Below are 23,732 nucleotides of genomic sequence, written 5' to 3'. Positions count from 1 at the left end.
ATAATTTTAGTTGTTCCTTCTTCATACAAGAATGTACTTGCATTTAATCTTGAGAAAAAACATCAAGTTAATAATAATTTCCAAGGCAGAGTTTTTAGTACTTTCTTTTTTTTTTTTAAATAGTGGTCCCTTCTAAATATGCTTTTTAAATACAGTAATAAGGGGTATGGTTGAAGAGTTATCTTGAAGATTTATAATGATAAGTGAAAAATTAATGAAACTAATTAATAGTTACTAACTCTCTGAAAACGAAGCTGGTTAGTGATTAAATTATAGCCCTGGGTACAGAATATATGACAGGCCTAGTAGAAATCTAACCCAATATAATAGGCTATCCCTGAATGTGTGCCAATGACAAGAAGCAAAATAAGTGCTTCAGAGTTTGTTAAAAAGCTATTCATTGGGCAGCTAGGTGGCTCAGTAGATAAGCACCAGCCCTGGTGTCAGGAGTACCTGAGTTCAAATCTGGCCTCAGACACTTAATAATTACCTGGCTGTGTGGCCTTGGGCAAGCCACTTAACCCCATGCCTTGCAAACAACAACAACAACAACAAACAAAACAAAAAACCAAACCTAAAAAAAAAGCTATTCATCAAATATCTTTGGAAATTATAGCACTTTCTTAGTAAAACATGATTTAATGAATTCAATCATACCACTGAGGCTTACCTCAGTTATGCTGCTGAAATGATTTTTAAGGCTATTTCTAATGACCTGAAATGCTGCTAATGGGGAACAATTTGTAATTCAGTTAATTTGCTTAATCTTAAAATATAGTGCTGCTTTATCAATTCTTCCATTCCTATAAACTTTCATTTTTATTATTCCATAGGCTGTTGTATACAGAGATAAATTTCAATTTTATCTTCTTGGTGAAAGTTGTCTTTCTTTCTTTTCTTTCTTTTTTTTCAAAGAGGTGCTTTTATTCCTTATGTTCTTATACTACTTTTTAAAAACCATTCCCCATGTTTGACTGGAAGCTGAATACCAAGGGAGCTCCAATAGTTCTTGGAAAGTATTATCAGCTCAAAATTCCAGGAAGGACTGGCAAGACTCCTTTCAGACTCAAACATTCTTTACAGCTTAAAGAAATTGGATCTAGAGAGAAGTAACTGAAAAGGGGGAAGATGAGAGGATACTCAATATCTGTAAAGTGTTTTGTGCTGTTTTAGTATTCTTTTTCTTGGAATCAATAGGTTTAATGCTGATGACAGTCCTTCTGATACTGTTGCAAGTAGAATGTTTTTGACCAGAGCTGATGAAGCAAGTAAAGCCATGGTCAATCTGGCCATTACCATAGGTCACAAGTGAAGGAGCTAGACATAGTGCTCATGGGGGAAATTGTTCAATTGAAGACACCTGCACCTGGGATGTAACGAAGTGGTTGATTCTATTTGAAAAGCTGTTCAGAAAGATTTATCAGTTCCAAAGTGGTCAGTCAACCTTTATAATTCTAGCTACATTACACAGGTTTCAACTCCTTCTGGTTTTATACCTTACCTTTTTTTTTTTTTTTTTAAGTTTTTGCAAGGCAATGGGGTTAAGTGGCTTGCCCAAGGCACGCAGCTAGGTAATTATTAAATGTCTGAGGCCACATTTGAACTCAGGTACTTCCGACTCCAGGGCCAGGTGCTCTTAGTGTGCCACCTAGCCACCCCCTTACCTTCTGTTTTTGAAGTTGAACTACTGTATTACATTACTGAGTTCCAGAGAAAGTTTGAGAATACACACACACACACACACACACACACACACTCTGCATTTACCTTATACTTTGGAAGGATGAAAGGAAAGATAATAAGGATTATTATCTAATTCAAGAAAAGCAGTATTAACAGCCTTCCTAACATGTAAAGGGGAAAAACAGTTCTCACCTAGTAGTGAGCATCATTATGCTGCCACAAATGTTACTTTAGTAAGAAAAAACAAACCCATACAACTTGTATTGTGCCCCTCATACTTTCATAGTTGTTTTGTGTTGCATCTATGGGATACATGGTAAAGAACAAAATAAATCATACAGTTCTTTCAAAGCTTTTTTCTTATATTATTCCAAAGCACATACATTTGAAGTCTTGCCTAGATGAATGGTTTACTCAAGATAATGTCACTTAGTTCTTCCCTACTAAAAATGAATCCAATTATCTTAAATAATAATTTTGTGGGAAATATCATTTAATGCTGATATCTCATTTTGGTATAAGGGTTAGAAATCAGGGTGAACACACATAGGCTACAGATGTGAATAAAGTATTTCAGTAAACCTTGACTCACTGCAGCTAGATGGGGATGTCCTGAAACTTGGATACATAACATTTAACTACCATTTTGTAAGGTAAGGTATTTGTACCTGCTTGTTGAAATATCTTCAAAAGGGTAAAGGATCTCTCCATTGTTACAGATCTCGCAGATGAAGCCCTTTTGGCTACATAGGCTGCAGCTGTAGACATGTGAGGTGGCAAATTTAATGACCTTCCCCAAGAAAGGGGCCAGCTTTCCTTCAATTACCTGGAGAAAAAGAAATGGGAGAGTGAGGCAAATCTATTTAAAATAAGATTCTTGCAGTCTCAAGAAAATTAGAATTCCTCTCGCTAACACAACAGGAATAAATGCTTACTTATTGCCTGGTTACCTCTAATTATCATTTCGCAGCAACTCTGACTGAAAAGTCAAAATATTTTATCATGAAAAGAAGACACAGAAATTTGGAAGTATAGTATAGTAAAATTTTCGCTGTTTTTTTTCATTTCTACTTTAGTATACAGAGGGTAAGAGCTAACACATAGCATACAAAGATATTCAGAAAGATATGTAAGATACATTATGACTTATCATGAAAACATCCATAGATCAATAATATATTAGGAGTTAATGTGTAAAATTTTAGTAGGATTTTTTCTAGCAGAAACTATAATAGTCTTTTCTATAAAAATCCAAACCTCACAGCAATCTGATTTGGTAGATAGTTTGGTTACAATTGGTAACAAGTTTCCTCGACTCTGCAACAGCTAATGGGGAGGCAGATTAGCTATACTAGGTTGTTGCAAAGTTGTCATAAACTTGCCATACAGGTGTTCTGTCCTGCATTGAAGAAATGCTGCTATGGGAGGGCCAAGCCCCCCCCCCCCCCCCCCAGCATCCAGGCCATCACCAGAAATATTGTTTCCTACCTACTAGATCAGGCCATGGGGTGATTGATGGTTGTGGAAAAGGCAGTGAAGATGTCTTTGCACAACATTCCCGTCACTATAATCCACATAATGTGCAAGTTGAGCCATCATTTATTTGGTTTCACTATCTTCTTTGATTATGGGGGATGACAACAATAGTAAATGTGATAAATGCACCCTATTCTAATATGTTCTTTTCCTTGGCTTATTAATAAAGTCTAAAAGTTCTTGCTAGCACCATTTTTACTTTACTAGATCACTGTAATCCTCAATAAATAAAATAATTTGCATAGAGAATATGCTTTTATTTACAAAACTGTAAATGCCTAATTTTAGAGAAGAAATTAATGAAGATCATTCTTTTTCACTTCTATTAACTGATAATTTTTGGTTTTACATCACCTTTATTTTCTCCTATGCCCTTCTTCCTCCACCCTTTAGTAGAGGGCATCAGTAAAAACTTTTTAGTTTGATAATGGAGAAATTTATTACAATAATGTAGATAATGTTATTATATATAATATATGTGTATTATTATATATAATATTACTACATGTACAATAATATACATGTAATAACATTGTGTATAATATACATATTATTATATACCTAAAATATAATCACCTATATGCCTAAAACAACAAATGTGGTGAATGTGAAGCAGTATATAGATAGAATGTAGCATTTTTTTTAAGTTTTTGCAAACCAATGGGGTTAAGTGGCTTGCCCAAGGCCACACAGCTAGGTAATTATTAAGTGTCTGAGGCTGGATTTGAACTCAGGTACTCCTGACTCCAGGGCCAGTGCTCTATCCACTGTGCCACCTAGCTGCCCCCTAAAATGTAGTATTAATGTAATTATACTTAAGATATAAAAATAGAGAACCTAGAAAATGTGCCAATATAAGAATATTGTAGGCTTTACCACTGCAAAAAGATACCACCTGTGTTAATGAAAATATTAATTGATAAAAATGAAACATTTTAACATGGATCTAAGAAGACTCTTCTATGAATTTTTAAACCCCTACACAAAATCAGGACTGACAGAGATGAGAAAGTATCTTGAACATTTTGTCAGATGAAGAACTCTTCCATAATTTCTGTAATTTGATCTTTTTCTCTATCACTTTGAGAAACACAGACCCTCCATTGTGCCCAGGAGGAGCCATTCTTTTAGAGGGAATACTAGAGTCATACCCATCATCAAGGCAGGTAAAAAACTAAGCTCAAGTTTTGCCTCAGATACTCATTAGCTGTAAATAAGATTGATCCTGAGTAAATAGCCTCTCTTTTTCCTCTTTAAAAAGGGGCTAATAAGAACAACAGTTTAAGAGACTGAATTTGTTGATATGAGAAGGGAAAAAAAAAATCACAGCTGTTATTGATGTTCCACTTTGTTTTACAAGTTACCTTCAAGTTTACAAATAATGTTATAAATCAATAAATCTAAAGTGTCTATCATGTGACAGGCTTCCCTGCTAGACACTGGTAATCTAAAGACAAAAGCAGGCCCCTTACATTTTTTTTTTTAGGTTTTTGCAAGGGGTTAAGTGGCTTGCCCAAGGCCACACAGCTAGGTAATTATTAAGTGTCTGAGGCTGTATTTGAACTCAGGTACTCCTGATTCCAGGGCCAGTGCTCTATCCACTGTGCCACCGAGCTGCCTGGAGCTTACATTTTTCTTAGGGAAAACAAATCACAGAATTTGGAGAGTTGGATGAGCCTTTAATTATCATCTAATTCACTACATGAGCCTTGACCTGAAGACCATCAAGGAGGGGGAAACCTACCACCTTGGGTAGGGTAGCCCATTCTACCCCGAGATAACTCTATTAGAAAATTCTTTCTAAAATCAAGCACAAACTTGTTTCTTCAAAATTTTTACAAAGTTTTGCCCTCTGAGACCAATTTGAACAAACATAATCCTTCTTCAACTTAATAGCCCTTCAAACATTTGAACACAGCTCTCATTTCCCCCCTATCTTCTCTTCACCAGACTAAATATCTTCACTTTCTTCAAAACGATCCTCAAAAGATAGACCTACACAGTTCTTTCCCATCCTAGCTGCCCTCCGTTGTGTGCTATCTGACTTATCAAGGCTGTGGTAGGAGCAATCTATTACCGTTTTTGCTACAGTTTGGGCTAGTCTTTTCTCTAAAAGACAGAAAAGGTGTGCTGAGATTTCACTGATCCAGGGCAGAAGTATTTATCAACAAGTTTTTCACAACACAAATGAAAGTAGAAAATATTTAGCAAAATAAAAATACAATACAACAGAAGATATTAATATATAGCTTTCTAAGTCAGTATATGGCCCACAGGGATCTTTTTTATAGGGTAGCATACCAACCCCCATGTTTCTATTTGACACCAGTCCTTAGCCTGAACCCTTAGGTTGGCTTGAATTATGCCTCATTCAGAATAAATATCTTTTCTGAATAGCAGTTCCCTATCTGAATGCATTAATTCAAATGATGTCTGATGAGAACAGGTTTTTGAAGGGATTATCATGACTCTGTTCTGGAAGTTATGCTTCCCAATTTGGCCCAAATTCAAACACACATATGTATATGTGTTATGTATAAGTGTGTGTGTATATATATATTTGTATGTGTATATGTGTATCTATTTGAAGGATAATGAGGACTTGAATCAGGGTGGTGACTAGATAAATAGAACAGGATGTGGTAGAAGTAGAATCAATAAGGCTTGACAGCTAATAGGATATGATAGACAGAGAATGAAGAAATGATGAATAATTGCAAGATTGTGAATCTGGGTGAATAGAAGGAAAATGATGTCCTCTAGATGAATTAGGGATTTGGAGTATATGTGATAGAAGCTAATGAGCTCAGTTTTGGACATGGTAAAGAATGAAAAGCCAACTGGACATATACTTCGAAATGTAGGCAGATGGTACGTGAGATGTGGGATGAGCTCAGGAGGGAAACTAAGGTTGGCTACATAGATCATGTTCATTATCTTAAAACTGAAGTAAGATCACACTGATCCTAGAATTAGAAGGTCTGAATCTCCATTCATGTTTGTCATTTGTCTTAGGCAATTCACTTCCCCCTCTGGTCTTCAGATTCCTAATTTGTCAAATGATTTTTTTCAGTTCTTATGTTCTATATTTCTAAGAATAGCATGGTAAACTTAAGAGCCCATCAGAACCTAATTGGTTCAGGATCATAAACCAAAAAGACATTTTCTGGGATTCAGTCTTACTTAGAGCCCACAAAAACATAAGGAAATAAGATCTACTGGGAAAAAATGTTATATGAACTTCATAACATGTGTTGAGACATCAAATTTCTCCTCTAACATTTGGATGGACTTAGTTGAAATGAATTCAAAACATGCAGATTATTTTCCCCTTACAATGGAACAAGCATATAAGCAGTGTTTGAAAAACACCACAATGGACAAGATGATCTGTAAGGCTTGAACATTCTATGATCCCATGATTTCTGAAAAATTCAGAGTATTTGGATGAAATACTTAACAAATCTGAAAGCTTAATTTAGAGTCACACTTTGTCCAACATTTGAAAGGTATGTGATTCTTCTCTTAGCTGCACTTAAATCAGCTTCAGGTCAATATAACTTTAAATGAACTCAACCAAATATTGAGGATAATGCCTTTTTAGACAGCTACATAGTTAGTTTTAGGTTGCTGTGTTGACTATATCTTTATCCCCCTGCCCCAACGAATAATCATGTGAAAAAAATTACAAAAGAGTGATTAGTGGAAAATATAGCATAATTCTTTTTCCTTCTCCACCTTTCGGTTCAACTTCCTTTACTTCCTCTAAATACCAATTTGTACTATCTTCTTGAAATCAAAGGCAGCTGTCCAGAATGGGGAAAGGAGTTTGTTTCTGTTTTCCATTAAATTTAATTTCTTATATTTTAGAAAAGTACCTGCTGATTTTCTCAAGGTGTGGGCAAATACTACTCTTTCAGAGACAGTATATGGATCTATTCTTCAAAGGAATATAAACCATTTCTAATGTGAATTACATATTTTATAACATTTCAGGAAAAGGACAAAATGCAACACCAAACTGATATTATTCCCCTTGATTTTGTTATTTTTAACATTTACAGTTTCTCAGTAAATTCACTTGTGCCTGTCATTTCTGTTATTCCTAGATCAACATAATTTTTCATGATCACTTAATTCACAGGAGTCTCTGCTCCTAAGAGCACCTAGCAAGTTTGCAGTTCTCAAGATTTGACTTATTTATATTTCAGTTGAGAGGGACACACACACATACATATTTTTTGTTGTTGTTTTTGTTCTGGTCAAAAATGGTCAGTGATGGAATTTGAGGCTGATGGCTTTCTTGCAGACTAAGAAAACAAACCGTATTTGATTTGCTTTCTTGCAGACCAATCAAAAATTACAATTAAGTTAAAAAAGAACCTAGGGTTGGTCCTCCAAACCACTGCCCCAAGCCCAGCTGCTTATTACTCGTGTGTGGCACCAGGAAATTGCAGTGTCATATTCAAGAGTAGAAGCCAAGCAAGATGTGTGGGACTGGAAAAAGGGTACATGCTCCACTCCATTTCTGTCTACTACCTTCACTCCCTTGGCATACTCACAAGATCTAGAGCTTTGGGGGCTGGTGGTGGTGGGGGGAAGAGCAGCATTACTAAATTGGAAAAGAAAGAAAGAAAAAGCCTCTTTATCACCCATTTCTTTACATACAGACTCATTACCACTCCCCTTGATTCTGCTATGAACTTCCATTGCAATACAAGGCATTCCTCAGTCTATTATTTTCCTTCTAGATTCTGGACAACTGATGGTAACACTTTGATGAAGAGGGTTCCTGCACTTGACAAATGGCCCCTCCTTAAAAGTCTTGCTAAAAGACATGATGAAAGTTGAACAAAGCCATCTGCCACTCATTAGTAACAAGCTAACTTGATGGGATAAGAAGAAATAATATTGTCACACTGTAAAATAATTTGAAATATAATCTCCTTTGTAATTCCCACAGTAACTCTAATCTAAAGGTCAAGAAAGACCATACTCATGATTATATCTTTGTGCTCCATTTTGAAGCATTTACAGAAGGTACAGAGAAAGATTTCTGTAACTTTAGGCAAAGCAAGCTAGTTTTTTAAAAAAAAAGTTAGGAAAAAACTACTGAACTCTTTTCAAGTTTCAAAAATCTACAGCTAAATGAAAACATTCTATTAAATCTTTGCTTAGTTTGAAGTATTACTTAACATATAGAGACATATGTTTTAAAATAAAAAGTGAAGGCACTAAGTCTGGTGGTGGTTGTGTGGGGGGGTTGCAACTACTCAGTTACTAAAAACATTATTAAACTCCAGTCAAATGTAATTAACTTTTGAGCTCCTTATCATTACTCATTACTGGGATGTTTGTACAAAAACAGAAAGCTGTCTCCTTTCTAATTAGTCTGTTCTCAAATTCATTATGTAAGACCACAATTTACTTATTTGCTTGGCAAATCAATTACTTCAGTGAGAGTAGATTATGATGTCACTAATTAGCTCTAATCTGATCCACTCATAGAGCTGAAAATTTCCTTCCATTTACACAATGAAAACTTGATGAAGATTAATCTAGGTGGCTTTACTTCCTTTGCCAAATGAAGAACTGAATAGTGCTGTGAAGCTGAAAGGCTTAAGCAATGGCAGAAAAAGAAATTTCAACTTCACTTTTCTTAATTATCTTAAAATAAGGCCAAAGGGAATACTTAGGCTTAAAATTCTTCACCAAGGAAATTGCAAACACTGTTTTTGGGTGGATGTTCTTTTGTTAAATGTGTATAGATGTTTGCCTTTAGAACAGCCTACTGAAGAAAGGTTCCAGTTTGACTTTTAAGAATCTACAGCCTTCAAGATATAACCAGATAATCATCCTGGACAAAGAAACTTAACTACCAAACCAGATATCAGACCTGTTTTAATCCAAGATCATTTTTATCAGCAGGAGTTTTGAGGGTCAGGGTCAGTGGCAAAAAAACAGGCACTGGCAATATCACATGGACAGGGGGCTGGAAGTGGAGGCAGAAAGATTTGGATTCTTACCTACTTATTATGACTCTTATAAGCTTTTGGTTTGAGGTGGGAGAATTGGCATATCTCTTCCATTTTTTCATCTGCTAAGTGAGAATGCTACTACATATAGACCCTGTCGTCTTTCAGGGTTTTGGCCAGGGCAAAAGGATATAAGGTAGGGAAAGCACTTTGCAACTTTAAATAAAGGTCAGTTATTATTTTTGTCATCCCAGGATCTAAGACCCCCGGATAATAAAATCACATGGAGGAGATCCTTAGAGCATATCTAATCTAATGCCATCCTTTTGCAGATGAGGCAGTTGAAATCTAAAAGAGATAAAGTAGCTAATCAAAGGACACACAAGTAGTAAGTAGCACATCCAAAATTCAAACTGGCCCTTTGGAGGGTGGTAAATCCAATTCTCTTTCCATTATTCTAGGAAAATCCCTATGTTATACCTTTATTTGGGCTAGGCTGTTCAAATGGGATCTAGATTACACTTGGAATTTTGGGGTATTTAGGGTTCATTGATTCTTAGAGGATTCCTATAACCAACTTAGTCTCTTTTTTAGAAAGATGGCTTAGGGCCCCTTAACTTAGCCAATTGTTAAGTCAGTGGTATCAAAGTTAAATAAAAGTAGGGGCTACTAATCCTAGACATAAGGATGCCTATGGGCTGCATACTGACTTAATTTAAAAATGTAATATTATCTGTTTTATTTTGTTAAATATTTCCCTATTATATTATATTTTTATGTAGAACAGTGGGGCCATGTAAAACTTTAACTGCTATAAAATCAATTTAATAACAAGTAATGTTTTTGAGTGTCAAACTGCTTTATTCACTTCTCATATTGTCAAAAGTCATAATAAGGGGGCAGAGCTAGATGGCACAGTGGATAAAGCACTGGCCCTGGAGTCAGGAGGACCTGAGTTTCAATTCAACCTCAACACTTAATAATGACTTACCTATGGGACCTTGGGCAAATAATTTTATCCCATTGCCTTGCAAAAACCAAAATTAAAAAAAAAGTCATAACAACAGGTGAGATCTCCATTTTCATACAAATGGAATTGCAATGTACATCTTTTCCAAGCTCAAATTACAGTTCCAGCAATGTTTTTTGGATCTGGCTGCAAGTGCAAAAGAAATTTCTATATTTCAAAATTCATTTAATCATGCAACTTGAGGAGCTTCCACCTAACCTTCAAATGGAAGTGCTTAACCTACAATTCAGTGACATACTAAGGGGCAAATATCAAGAGAAGAATCTAATTAAAGTTCTATAAATACCTTCTGAGTGATGAAAATACTCAATTAAAATCATACACTTGTGGACTATATAAATATTTAGCAGTATTTATGAACATGAAAAGGCATTTTCAAAGATAAAATGTGTAAAATCCCATTACAGATCAGCATTAACAGATGAACATTTGGGAGCAGCTAGGTGGCACAGTGGATAGAGCACTGGCCTTGGAGTCAGGAGTACCTGAGTTCAAATCCAGCCTCAAACACTTAATAATTACCTAGCCGTGTGGCCTTGGGCAAGCCACTTAACCCCATTGTCTTGCAAAAACTTAAAAAAAACAACAACACAGGAACATTTACAATCAATTTTGCTGATAGAGAATACTAACTTTGAACAGCTTAGAATTAAGCAAAATGTTATCTCCTGAAAAAGGTTCATTTCCTTTCCTTAGTAGACCCTTTATTACAAAAAAAATGGTGCTTCATTATTATTTTTGGTTTTATTGGAAACTTATTTTCTGTCTCATTAATATAAATACAGCCTCTCTTTTGCCTCTGGATCCTTAAAGTTTAAAACACTTCATATCAAAAGTTTGCTGACCCCTTAGGGTAAAATGTGCCCATTCACAACTAGGTGGGCTAGGTTTTTTTTTCCTCTAGGTACTCTATGCACTAGGTGGAGCAGATTTCTGGGATGATTCTTCTCCCAGAGCAACTATGACTGTTATCAGATTGTCCTCTATGCACTCTTCTTCCCCTATCATCTGTGTTGTTACTGTTCCTCCCAAATAATTTTGCCCCACTTGAAAAAAGTCCCAGTTATATGGGGAAGAAATATTTGGATGAAATAAGTAAAGATAAATAACAGGTAAAGAGAACAAAGAGAAGTATGAATAAGGACGGGAGAGATGGTTGAAAAAAATAGACCACCAGTAAGGAAAGATTCTAGTCCTAGCTTTACCACTAACTAGTTGTGCAACAACAGTTGGCCTAAATCATCTCTCAAATCTTTAAGAATTTTTTGATGTTAAACCTCTATGAAAAGATGAGGACAATAAGTTTAATACTTTAATAATAAAAAACTAATAAAAAGAATATTCAGAAGCTATTAAGAGAAGGGCTAGGAATAGTCAAAAGATGAGTTAGACAAATGAAAAGCAGAGGGAAAAGGTTATATATGAATGGTCAGTTTTAAACATAAGTAAAAAACTGTCACATAATTTTCTCTCCTTATTTATAAGATGTTATTCAAAGTAGTAGCTAATACTTTACAGGAACTATTCTCCCTACTTAGGTGAAATCAGATATCAGCATTCCTGGGGACCTTTGAAAATCCCTTTACTTCATCAATTCACTTAATTAGTTAATGTTTACATAGAACTTTTAAAGATGAGAAGCACAATATAACTTCTCAGCATTATTATTATTATTATTATTATTATTATTATTATTATTATTATACTGCTCTGGTGAGCCTAACAATCTATGTGATCAAAAGAAAATGAAGAGAGTTTACAGCTAAGTTCTGATTTATAACTACCCTATGACTCATGTCCTTTGGGCAGAAACTAGTACTAAGTAGTCTTTACCAGTTCCTAGGTCATACTGCAAAGTTTTTGGTGACTTTTTTTTCTTCTGCTTTAAGGTGTGAATGTTTAAACTCCAACAGTTATGACTTTTCTATACAATAGTTCTCAAGATAGTAATACTTATTCTACTCCCCTTCCAAGGCTGTTGTGGGGAAATGGCTTTATAAACTTTATAAAATTACAGAAATGTCAGTTTTCATTATTTTAAGTCATTAAGAAAGCACATCATGTTTTCCAAAGCTATCAGAAAGTTTTTCTGTTTATGAAGGTTTCTCTTTGTTTAAGAATAACTGGATGTATCTATGGGGATCCATAACCTAAAAACTATGTTCTTTTGTATTTTTAGGTGCTGGTCTTAAAAGGCAATGGGATCTCTTCAATGAGAATGATTTATAAGATGTGCCAATAAGGGGTCAAAAACAGTGTTTAATATGAAGTAATTATGGTTCAGGTTTTGTTTGCATAATTATCTCTGAATTGCCATATATAATAATCTTATCTCCTTAAATTTGTATCTAGGAGTCAGCAAGCCAGGTATCAGACTGAGTGCATATTTCATTTTCTAAGGAAAAGGTTTAAATTTTTAAAATGCCCCGCTTTAGCTAAGATCAATATATACTCTTTTATCAGGGTTCCATCCTGTCCTTATCAGAGACAGACATTCAATTCTTAGCTCTCATGCTATGAGGATATTGATATATCTGACACTGGTCATTTGGTTAGTCAAGTTAAATTATAGCAATTTACCATTTGTGTCCACATAATCAATTAAAGAGGAATGGAAAACAAGAATGGCATCAATCCTCAATTCATACATCCTGACAAACTCAAGTGGCCACAGAAATAATCCCAGGAAACTGTCAGTAGAAATCTCTCTCCTAAGCTGTTTTGGGACTGAGCCAAGGAAAAGTTGCTGACTGAATGGACTTACCTTAAAGTTGACATCATGCAATTACTAAAGATCCTGACTGTAAAACAAGATGACAGTCAGTGATAAAGTCAGGGTCAAAGAGAAAACTGAAGAGCATATCTAAGAGCAGGGCTGGGAAGGTAGGTGGTACAGTAGATAAAGCACTGCTCTGGAGTCAGGAAGACCCAATTTCAAATCTGGTTTCAGATACTTACTAGCTGTGCGATCTTGGGGAAGTCTCTTAATACTGTTTGCCTTGTTCCTCATCTATGAAATGAGTTTTGAGAAGAAAACCCCAAATGGGGTCACAGAGAGTTGGACACAACTAAAGGACTCAACACTCAATATCCAGATATTCACAGATATCCACATTCTGAGAATGTGATGTTATCCATTATTAAAAAGCTCCATCCATTGTAAAAGTTTGCCCCCTCTGAATGTAGTTTGGAGTCAGCAGCTGTGACTCAGGACATGATGGAGCTAGTGGGGGAATTTGGACTTCATACTACTCTCTCTGCCAGGGCTTTAAGACAATTAATTCATCCTGCTGATGACAGGACAAATGTTCCTAACTCTGACATTTTAAACCCTCTTCAGAGGCACTGTTATAGCATTTGGAAACTGTTTTTCCTGAACCTGGAGAGGCAGCAAATCAGAGTGGAGAGTGCAGGCCCAGAATCAGGAAGCCCTGGGCTTGAGTGTAATCTTTGAACTCCTATAGCTGTGTGACCAGAGACCATTCACTTAACGGTTTTTTTTTATCAATGGAATATTAATACTATACTATCAACCTTTTGGGATTGTGGGGAGCAGTGTGGCCTTGAGGCTGATCACCACATCATGGGTTAACACTTGTAATCTCTACCTTATGGGGTTACTGTTAGGCTCAAATAACAATGCATGTTCAATGCTTTACAAACTCTTAAATGTTAGTCACTGCTAGTGTGAAAATAAGGATCTATCTGTGTTAGAAAGTAATGTTGGAAATTTAGTTCTAAATTTTTTTTTAAAAAGTCCTCAATTTAAAAGATGTTTTAAAAAAAGTACTCAAAATCAATGAGCTTTTGAGACACGATCATCTAGTTAATCACAAAGTTAATTTCCTTTTCAAATTCTTCTCTCAGCTGCAAAGATCTCTCCTTTTTTTCTTACTGAAAATAGTCTCTGCTAAATGAGTAAATCATCTCTGTTGAAAGGATTAATGTGACTGAATTACTATTAGATTTGAACAGCTGTGGCTCCCCACCAAGAGTTCTGTACTTATCCAAGTACATTACTCCTTTGTACAGTACTTAGAGAAGCTCAATGGAATGTATGTCAAAGAGTTTGTAAAAGTTCTTGATACAGGCTCTGGATACAAAAATTCAAGCTGTAACACTGGCCGAACAACATGACACATCCATGTTAGTGAGAATTATTTGACTTAATGATCTGAGGACAATGAAAGCGGAGTAGGGTGAGGAAACCATTCTACTTATTAGAAAACCCCCAATACAGAAAGAGCTCCTTTTGGAGCTGTGTGATATATGAAGTCTGGACAAATGTAATTCCTAAGGGATGAGCCAGCTTCTCAAAGTCAGAAAAGACAACAGTGGGTGGTCAGATTGTCTATGACAGGGAATAGCCAGATTGCTCTTTAAAAAAGCTTATCAATGTGATGGGTGGTATTCCTGTTGATTCCAGAGAATGAAATGAACCTAAACATCTGTACACTTTGTGTAATTTCAGCTCCTTCTGTGTATCTAATTAATGTGTAATTTGTAAATATTTCACTGCTTGCAAAACATTGTTGACTTTGCAACTATTCCTGATGTCTCAAGGCCTTAGTCTAATAATATATGTTTTGGTAATAATGCTCATTTTAATTGATCAAAAGAATAAAAAGTTTTAATTCTCTAGATCCATTGTTGCATGAACTTAAGGTACAATTTGCAAAATCTTCCCTGCTGAATATAACTAGACTAATTATTTAATAATAAATTCTATACAGAATAGAATTATAATAATATTAGAAAACAAATTAGTCATAAGAAGACTATAAACAATACAAAAGGCAGTGTGGTATAATGGAAAGAACACTGAACTCCACAGTCAAGAAACTTGGCTTCTGAGATCCTGCTCTGCCTTAGCCAAATTTGAATACTTAGGCAGGTCATTTCACTCCTTTAAACCTATTCTTGATACAAAGATACAAATAAGACACTATCTCTCATCTCTCTTGGCATTTTCTTTGCCTTGCCCCAGCTGCCTAGAATATTTTCTCCCTCCTTTGCTCTCACTAATGACCTCCCTGGCCTCCTTCCCTAACCCCTTTTAATTCCATTGCTTTTCTTCTTTTATTTATTTCTGATTTAGCCTGTTTTTTCCTGACTGATTTAACTTCTGAGTTAATTTTCTTATCTGTAAAAATGAAGCCATTTTTCCCTAGCTATTATATTCTATCTCAGGAGAAAGCAATTAAAGCATACTTTTTTCTTTTTCTTTTTTTTTGACTTTCATTCCAACCATTCACTTCCTCTTCTCTTATTATTCTCATTATCACTATTAGATGTATTATTCAGGGAACCCGACTTAGTTTGGTGTCTTTGAAAGGAAGGAGCCAACTCCCTGGGCAGGGCATTTTTGGAGGTAAAAGCCTAGAGTTTTCATCATATTTTGCTTGAGGGTCTATTTATTTTCTTTTTTTCCTACCCCTTTTCTACCTTATTCTGCTTGAGCCTGATATTTGCACATGTCAGCCACTGGTATTATCCAGGGCTTAAACCAACTGCTTTTTAACCTCTGCTTAAGTCTCTGATTTAAATAATCATCATCAGGGAATGTCAGGAAAAGTGGGTGTCTCCTTTCAGCCTTTTTGTTTTTCATTATGCAGCTAAACTCACTTCCCACTGGTTTCAACAACAAACAGGGACCTATTATGTGTCTAGCTCAGAATAGATAAAGTGTAAGTAATAATTTTTTTTGGTTAGACTTCTGACTTTATAGTTGTAAGAAACTCAGCTAGAATCCCCTTTTACCAACGTAGGTGGCAACTGCTCTACAAATTCTAGTTTTAGGGAATTGTCTGGGGACGATGACAGGAAAAATGACATATCTAGAATCTCAAAACCAGCATAAGTCATCATAAACCGGATAAACAAAATGAAGTTTCTTGATGTGAGCTTGGTTTCTAGACTTCATATCCTACAGCCTATGACAAAATCCCTTATCTCACTGAGTTTACATTTTAGTAAGGGAATAAAATGCAAACATGAGTAATTAGAATGTATACATTCTAATGAATAATTAGAATGTATATATTTTGCCTGAGTGAAGAATAAAGTGCTTTTTTTGATGTTTAAGAGTAGATATCAATAAAGGAGATGAGGGAAGGGTTCATATCATTCAAATATAACTTTAAACTTAGAAAAGGAAGCAGGTTAAAAAATGACTCAGTATAACAATTTTGGGGTATCTGCGATGGAGAATACCATCTGTATCCAGAGAAAGAATTGAACAAAGACCAAAAACTATTACCTTTAATTTAAAAAAAACCGTTATCTTATTATGTAATTTTGATATTTCTTATACTTTATTTTTCTTCCTTAAGGATATGATTTCTTTCTCATCACATTCAATTTAGATCAATGAATACCATGGAAACAATGTAAAGACTAACAGACTGCCTTCTGTGGGGGTGGGGGTGGGGGGGAGGGAAACAAGATTAGGAGAAAAACTGTAAAAATAAAAATAAATAAATGAATAAATTAAAAAATTAAATTAAATTAAAAACCAATTGTATATTAAGCAGCTGGCAGGCAGCTGTAGATTGGAAGAATTTTTGATCTTGAAGTCAGAAGATCTGGGTTGAATTTTGGCTATAATAGCTTTGTGATTTGGGGTAGGTTATCTAACTTTTCATTTCTTATCTATAAATGGTTATAGTACTAGAAAAAGAAATAAAATGTCTCAGCATAGGGGAAGGCAATGAGGCAAGAAAATACAGAGTAAATTTGAGAAAAAGAGAGTAGTGCTGTTTGGCTGGAGCATCCAGGAGCACCTCCAAGACTCACATGCAGATAGGCGAGGTCTGCAAGTTTGATGGGTTCCATGTTAAAATTTCAAAGCCTCTTGAAGAGGAATTAAGGAAAGCAAAATCAGGCTGATTTGTGATAAATACTTCTAGCTTATTTCAGACTTTTGAGAATAGGGACTTGCAAATGTTGAGAAGAAAGTTTTTGAAGCCAAGTTTCTCACTTAAGTAAGAAGGCTGTTTTGGGGTTTTCTCGACTCCTTGGTGACAAGAATTTGGTTCTATGGTCACAGCTGGCTACTTATTATTGTCCTCTTGTGACAACACCTAAAACTCATCAAAGTTATTGTAAGTGGACTTGGCTGATCCTAAAGTTCTAATCAAGTAATTCAAATGATTATCCAATGATGGCATAGTTAGGTCAAACTGAAATCCTCATTTGAGAGAATCTGCTGCAAATTCTCTGATTATAGATTTAAAATTGGAAAAAAAAAAACTCGGGAATTACCTAAATCAATTTCTGCTCCCCAAATGAATCCTGTCTCGACAACATTCCTGGAGGGAGGCCACCACACACACACGTCTGGACATCTCAGACTGCGAGGAAATTTTTCTGTATGTTATGCTGAAATTGACCTCCCTTCAATTTCTCTTAGTTCCACCAAGTTTCAACAAGACAACCTTTCAAATATTTGAATACATCTATTATTTCCCTTTCAATTCTTTTCTTTCTTTTCTCAGGTGAAACATCCTCAGTTCCCAACTGATCCTGGAATGGTCTTGAGTATTCTTACCATAATGATTACCTCCCTGTTATATAAATCTCAGCTTATTAATGTCCTTACTAAAATGTGATACAATCATTTGGGGACTGGCTAAACTAATTTTGGTACATGAATGTAGAAGAGAATACTGAACTATAATGAACAATAAATATGAAGAAGTCAGAGAACTTGATACAGAGTGAAATAGATCTAGAAAAATAATCTAGACAATGACTAATAATGTAAATGGAAAGAACTAAGAAGAGACTGAACACTATGTAATTATAACTAAGCTTGGCCCTGAAAAAAGCATGAAAAAATACTCCTCTTTCCCTTCTTTGCGAGGGTAAGTAATCAAGGGTATGTTAATAATGTATATGTATATATATATATGTGATATAGTGATTAATTTTGCTGAATTGCTTTTTTCTCACTTAAAAATTTCTTTATTACAGAGCTTAGCTCAATGGGTAGAAGGCAAAGAAAAATACATTTGCAAGTGAAGATGATGTAAAACAAAAGTTACTTCTATTAAAGTTACTAAATAGTGATACCCAGAACTAGATATAATAGTTCAGTTATGAATTGGTATATAGTAGGACTATCACATTTTTCATGCTTCTATTAATACAACCTATGATAAGGTGGGAGTTTGGGTTTGTTTTGTTTTGTTTCTGTCACACCACTGGCTCATATCATATCCGTGACCCTTCATTTGCATTCACAGACTCAGACAGATCTCAGTTAAACCTGGGATAACTTGTACTGTTCTTTCACTATCTTTTCAATCATATGCAAATAGTTATCATTCCTTATAAATTAGATAGATATTTACTAAACATCTACTATGGGTAAGATTTTTCCTAAAGTTCTATGCCAATACCTTAACCCTGGCCTGGAGGTGGTTCTAAATTCTCAAAGGCAATACCAATGGAGTTTAAGTTCTGGTGAGGGCTACCATCCTGAGAAGGTTGTGAGTAGAGTTTCAACCACAGACTGTGTATACTTTCCAAGGAGCAGTCTTTTTAAATTCAGTAAAGCTCAATGACTGGATATTGAAGCATTCCACAATGAAAAATACAAAATGACTTTCAGGCTTGTGTTCCCCTATCAGGATTCACTATTGGCACCAAAGGGGCTTTCTAAAATAGATGATCTAGTCAAGGCTAAAAGTAATAGGCCTAAGCATCTGGCACAACTGATGACAAAGGAGAGTAGGAAACAAGAGACAAAAGTTAGCTCACTGGCTTTTTTCCCCTTTATACTGGAGGCTGAACTGTCACTTCCAGTAAGTCAATAAACATTTAATATTGCCTGTTAGAAGCCAGACACTAAGCTAAACACCAGGGATACAAAGGAAAGTAAAAGACTATCCCTATTCTCAAGGAGCTCACAATATAATGGGGTAAAAACATGCACACAACTATAGACAAGCAAGGTTGTTACAGAATAAATTGAAATAATCACTAGGGAATGTGCTAAATTAAGGGGGGGGTGAAGAAAGGCTTTTTATATGAGATGGGGTGTTAGCTGGGACTTAAAAGTCAAAGGTGGTGATCAGGATCGAAAGAAGTCCATGCATGAGGGTCAGGCAGTATAAATGTCCTTAACTGGAAGATAGAAGATTTTGTTTGAGGAAAAGGAAGTAGGTCAATGTTGTTGGATTGCAAAATATGTCGGATGGTGTAAAAGGGCTTTAGACACCAGAGGAGTTTATAATGATCCTGGAGGCAAAAAAGAGCTGATGGAATTTAAATTGGGGGAGGGATAACATGGTTAGACTTGAGCTTTAGGAAGATCATTGTGATATAGGCAGGTAGAGGAAGTGGGAAGAGATCAACTAGGAGGCTACATCAATAGCAGAGAACCCAGGTGATGACCAACTCGGCCAGAATGGTAGTAGTGTCAGAGGAGACAAGGAGGTATGTATGAGACATACCCTTGTGACAGACTGAATATGAGGAGTGACAAAGGATGAAAGAGTTGAGGATGATCCCTAGGTTTTGAGTCTAGTTGACTGAGAGAATAGCAGTGCCATCAACAGTAACTAACAGGTTTGGAAAGGAGGAATGTTGAATTTAATATGTCTACAAGACATCTAGTTCAGGATGTCTAATAGGCAATTGATGAAACAAAACTGGAAATCAGGAGAGGACAGAAGTGAGGAGTAGAACTGAGAATTATCAGAATAATTAATTGAATTCACAGGAACTAAGATCCCACAGTACAAATGAATGAAGGAAGCAGATGAGGACCTATGACAGAGCCTTGTAGGAAACAGTCAACATGGATGAAGATCTGACAAAGGAGACTGAGAAGGAGTGGTGGTCAGAATGGAGGAGGAAAATCAGAAGCCAGTAGTGTCATGAAAACCAAGAGAGAAAAGAGTATCAATGAAAAGAGATGGATCAACAATATCAAAGGCTGAAGAAGTATTGAGAAAAAGTTCATTATATTTGACAATCAATAGAACATTATTAACTTTGGAGGGAAATTTTGGTAGAATAATGAGGTTGGAAGCCAAATTATAAAAAGTTAAGAGAGTGAGAGGAAAAGAAATGGAGGCATCCACTGTAAATGGTCTTCTCAAGGAATTTAGTCACAAAAGGGAGCAGAGATATGGGATGAGGGCTAGAGGGAATAGATGGATCAAGTAATGAATTTTTTTAGAATGAGGGAGACCTAAGTATGTTTGTAGGGAATGGGAAAGCAGCTAGTAGACAGGGAAAGGCTGAAGATAAGAGAGAATAGGTACAGACAGAGGGGACAATCTGCTGGAGAACACAGATGGAACGGGATCACTTGTGTATATAGAGAAGTTTTCTGTGACAAGTAGAAGGGTCACTTCTTTATGTGATTCAGGGGGTAAATGAGGAGATAGTGGTAGAAAGCATCTGAATGATGTGAGAAAAAGAGAGGAAAGATGGAGCTCTTTACAATCTCATTTTTTTCCCCAGTAAAATATGAAGCAAACTAAGGCAGCATATTTATACAATCTTCCAAACTAGGACAACCTACAATCACCCCTACACTGGGGCTTGGACTGATACCTCTGAAATGGAACTACAAAGAGAGGACATAACCATGGCTATCTGTGGGGACTCTTGGTCAGTATGTGGCAAGAAGGGGGACTCTACAATGGTCTCTTGAGAGTCTGCTATCAGAACTTGTTAACTGGTTACAAGGTCTTGCTGTTACTTCTGGATCCAAGTGTAAGGATGGCTTCCTCAATTTAGTGGTTATGACAACTTCTGGGTCAGAGCTAATCAAGTTTTGTAGGGAGCAAATGGGTCCTGGTTAGGTGGGACTGATTGGCTTATTTTATATTCCCATTGTAATAAATATGTATAGTCAAGCAAAAACAAATTCTTGCCTTTGCCATGATCCCAAATATGCCTCATTTGACATCTTTAGTCTATCACTTTTCTATCAGAGATGGGGAGCATTACTCACTTCCTCTAGAATTATGACTGGTCACTGTATTGATCAGATTGTCTTTCAAAGTTTTATTTATAACATTGATTCATTTCATATCATTCTGCATCATTTCATATAAATGTTCATAAGTTTCTCTGAAGCCATTCACTTTTTCATTTCTAATGGTATTCTATTACATACACATATACAATAATTTTTTCAGTCATTCCTCAATTGATAGACAGTTTCCCTAGTTTTCAGTTTTCTTAGAACCAGGAGCCTGAATTTAAATCCAGTCTCAGGCACCTAATAGTTGTGTGACACTGAGCAAATCACTTCACTTTTGGCTGCCTTAGTTTTTTCATCTGTAAAATCATGATAATTGCACCTACCTCTTTGAATTGTGGTGATAAAATGATATATTATTTGTAAAGCACTGAGTAAGAGTGCCTGAAGGATAACAGGCTTGTCATTTTCCCCCTTTGTCACAAAAAGAGTTGCTATGTTATATATTGTGTGCATGTATGTATGCATGTGTATGTGTGTGTACACACACACACACACACACACACACACACACACACAAATTAGTCCTTTTCCTCCTTCTTGGAGCTCTCTGGGGATTGGGTCTCATAGGTTTAATCACTAGGTTGAAGTGTTTAATGATTTTGGAGGCATAGTTTCAACTATTTTCCTGAATGGTTGGTCCAATTCAAAGTTTCATCAAGTAGGTATTGCTGTGCAATTTTTCTGTAGCTCCTCAACATTTGTCATTTTGGTCAATAGGATGGGTATGAATGTAATACTGGAATTGCTTTAATTTGCAGTTATTTAATTATTAGTAATTTGGAGCAGGGTCTAGTCCCTAGTAGGAGCTTACTCAATACTTACTGGTTTCTGTATTCATTAGTGCAATAATTCTTTCCTGGGAAGAAAATAATCTGTGATGAAGTGGGCCTTTCTGAGTCAGCTGAAGAAAAGAGCTGAAGATATGTTAGAAAGACTGACATTCCTCATAATCATTCACTTTGGAATACTTAAGCAAGGGGATCAAATAATGAATACACATTTTGAAAAATAATAACCTTAGGGAGCACAAGTATGCAAAATTCATTTCAATGCAATCATATTTTGAAGATTATTTGAAAATAAAAGAAGCAACATATAGGTTTATCCCTATATTGGACTGTCTCAAGTATGATGGTAACTTTTTAATCTGCTATCACAGTATTTTCTGGCAAGCTGGCTGGACAAACATTGTAATTAAGGAATTACAGTAATGACTGTTGGTGATTCAAGTGCACTTAACCTTGAGGTGGCTAACAAAATTTGTTGTTCATTGGGCTGATTTTCTTGATGCTCCTCTTTTATACAGTGAACAATTTATGTTATATTTCCACCATGAAGGCAGCCCACACATTTCATTTTATTTGACTAGAATCAGCTAAGCCCTTTCAGAAGGCTTAACTACCAGTTACCATTAAAGAGTAATCCAAATTAGACAGCTTTTCAACTATGAGAAAAATGACTCAGTATTTTAACTGTAGAATATTAACACAATTTCACCATTACAGCTTCTATACATTGGAATGCTAAATGAATTAATTTTACTTTATAAAATAAGAATATTAACAGGAAACATCAACTGAGTATGTCATAAAGCAGTGGTTCCAAATTAAAATTCAATATTTATATTTATTACTAATATAGATTAGTCCATATTATGGATTCAGTCCCAAACAGAAGGTTTTCCTTATATGTCTTTTTTGGGGACTAGTAAGTTTTTTTCCTGGAATTACACTATGAGAATATAAGCAGGTTATTAACATAATAGGGTAAGTGGTGCCATAGTGGATAGAGTTCTGGGCCTAGAGTCCGGAAGATTCAAGTTCCCAAGTTCAAATCTGACCTTATACACTTGCTAGCTGTGTAAACCTTGGCAAGTCATTTAACCTTGTTTGCCTCAGTTTCCTAAAAACTGAGCTGGAGGGGCGGGGTGGCTAGGTGGAGCACTAGATAGAGCACAGGCCCTTGAGTTAGGAGTTCATGAGTTCAAATCTGGCCCCAGACACTTAATAATTAGCTAGCTGTGTGGCCTTGGGCAAGCCACTTAACCCCACTGCCTTGCAAAAACCTAAAAAAAAAAAATCCCAAACAGAACAAAACAAAAAAAAAAAAAATGAACTGGAGAAGGAAATAGCAAATCACTCCAGTATCTCTGCCAAGTCAATTCCAAATGGGATCATGGAGAATCAGACTTGACTGAAAATGATTGAATAATAACAATTGAACACAATAGGGAAGGAGATAGTGTACAACACTTCTATGAATATGCAGGCCAAAGTCTTTATTAGGATTTATAGAAGTTTTAGACCCTTATATTGAATCTATCTTAATGGTGCTATCATTCACAAGAGATTTGGATATATAGAACTCTCTCATCACCTAAGGTTCAGGGGCACCATTTCTGTGATCTCCCTGATATGCAGTTTTAGAAATACTGTTAACGTGCATCTCCCCTTAATTACAATGTTTGTCCATCCAACGTGCCAGAAAATAATGTGACAACAGA

General features: G+C 35.7%; 1 protein-coding gene across 2 annotated transcripts in view; it reads right to left on the bottom strand.

Moving 5' to 3' along the window:
• The window catches only part of PLEKHM3 (pleckstrin homology domain containing M3), a 224,128-nt gene that overhangs the window by 45,627 nt on the left and 154,769 nt on the right, over positions 1-23,732 (bottom strand). For both annotated transcript variants that reach the window (XM_074191504.1, XM_074191503.1), the window contains one exon: positions 2,352-2,509. In XM_074191504.1, coding sequence (XP_074047605.1) covers positions 2,352-2,509 — 158 coding nt within the window. The remainder of the gene's footprint in view (positions 1-2,351; positions 2,510-23,732) is intronic.

This window comes from Macrotis lagotis, chromosome 6, assembly GCF_037893015.1.
Source record: "Macrotis lagotis isolate mMagLag1 chromosome 6, bilby.v1.9.chrom.fasta, whole genome shotgun sequence".
NCBI classification, from domain to species: Eukaryota; Metazoa; Chordata; class Mammalia; order Peramelemorphia; family Peramelidae; genus Macrotis; species Macrotis lagotis.
The sequence above is the reverse complement of the archived record's forward strand: the minus strand, read 5'-3'. Positions and strand labels throughout refer to the sequence as shown.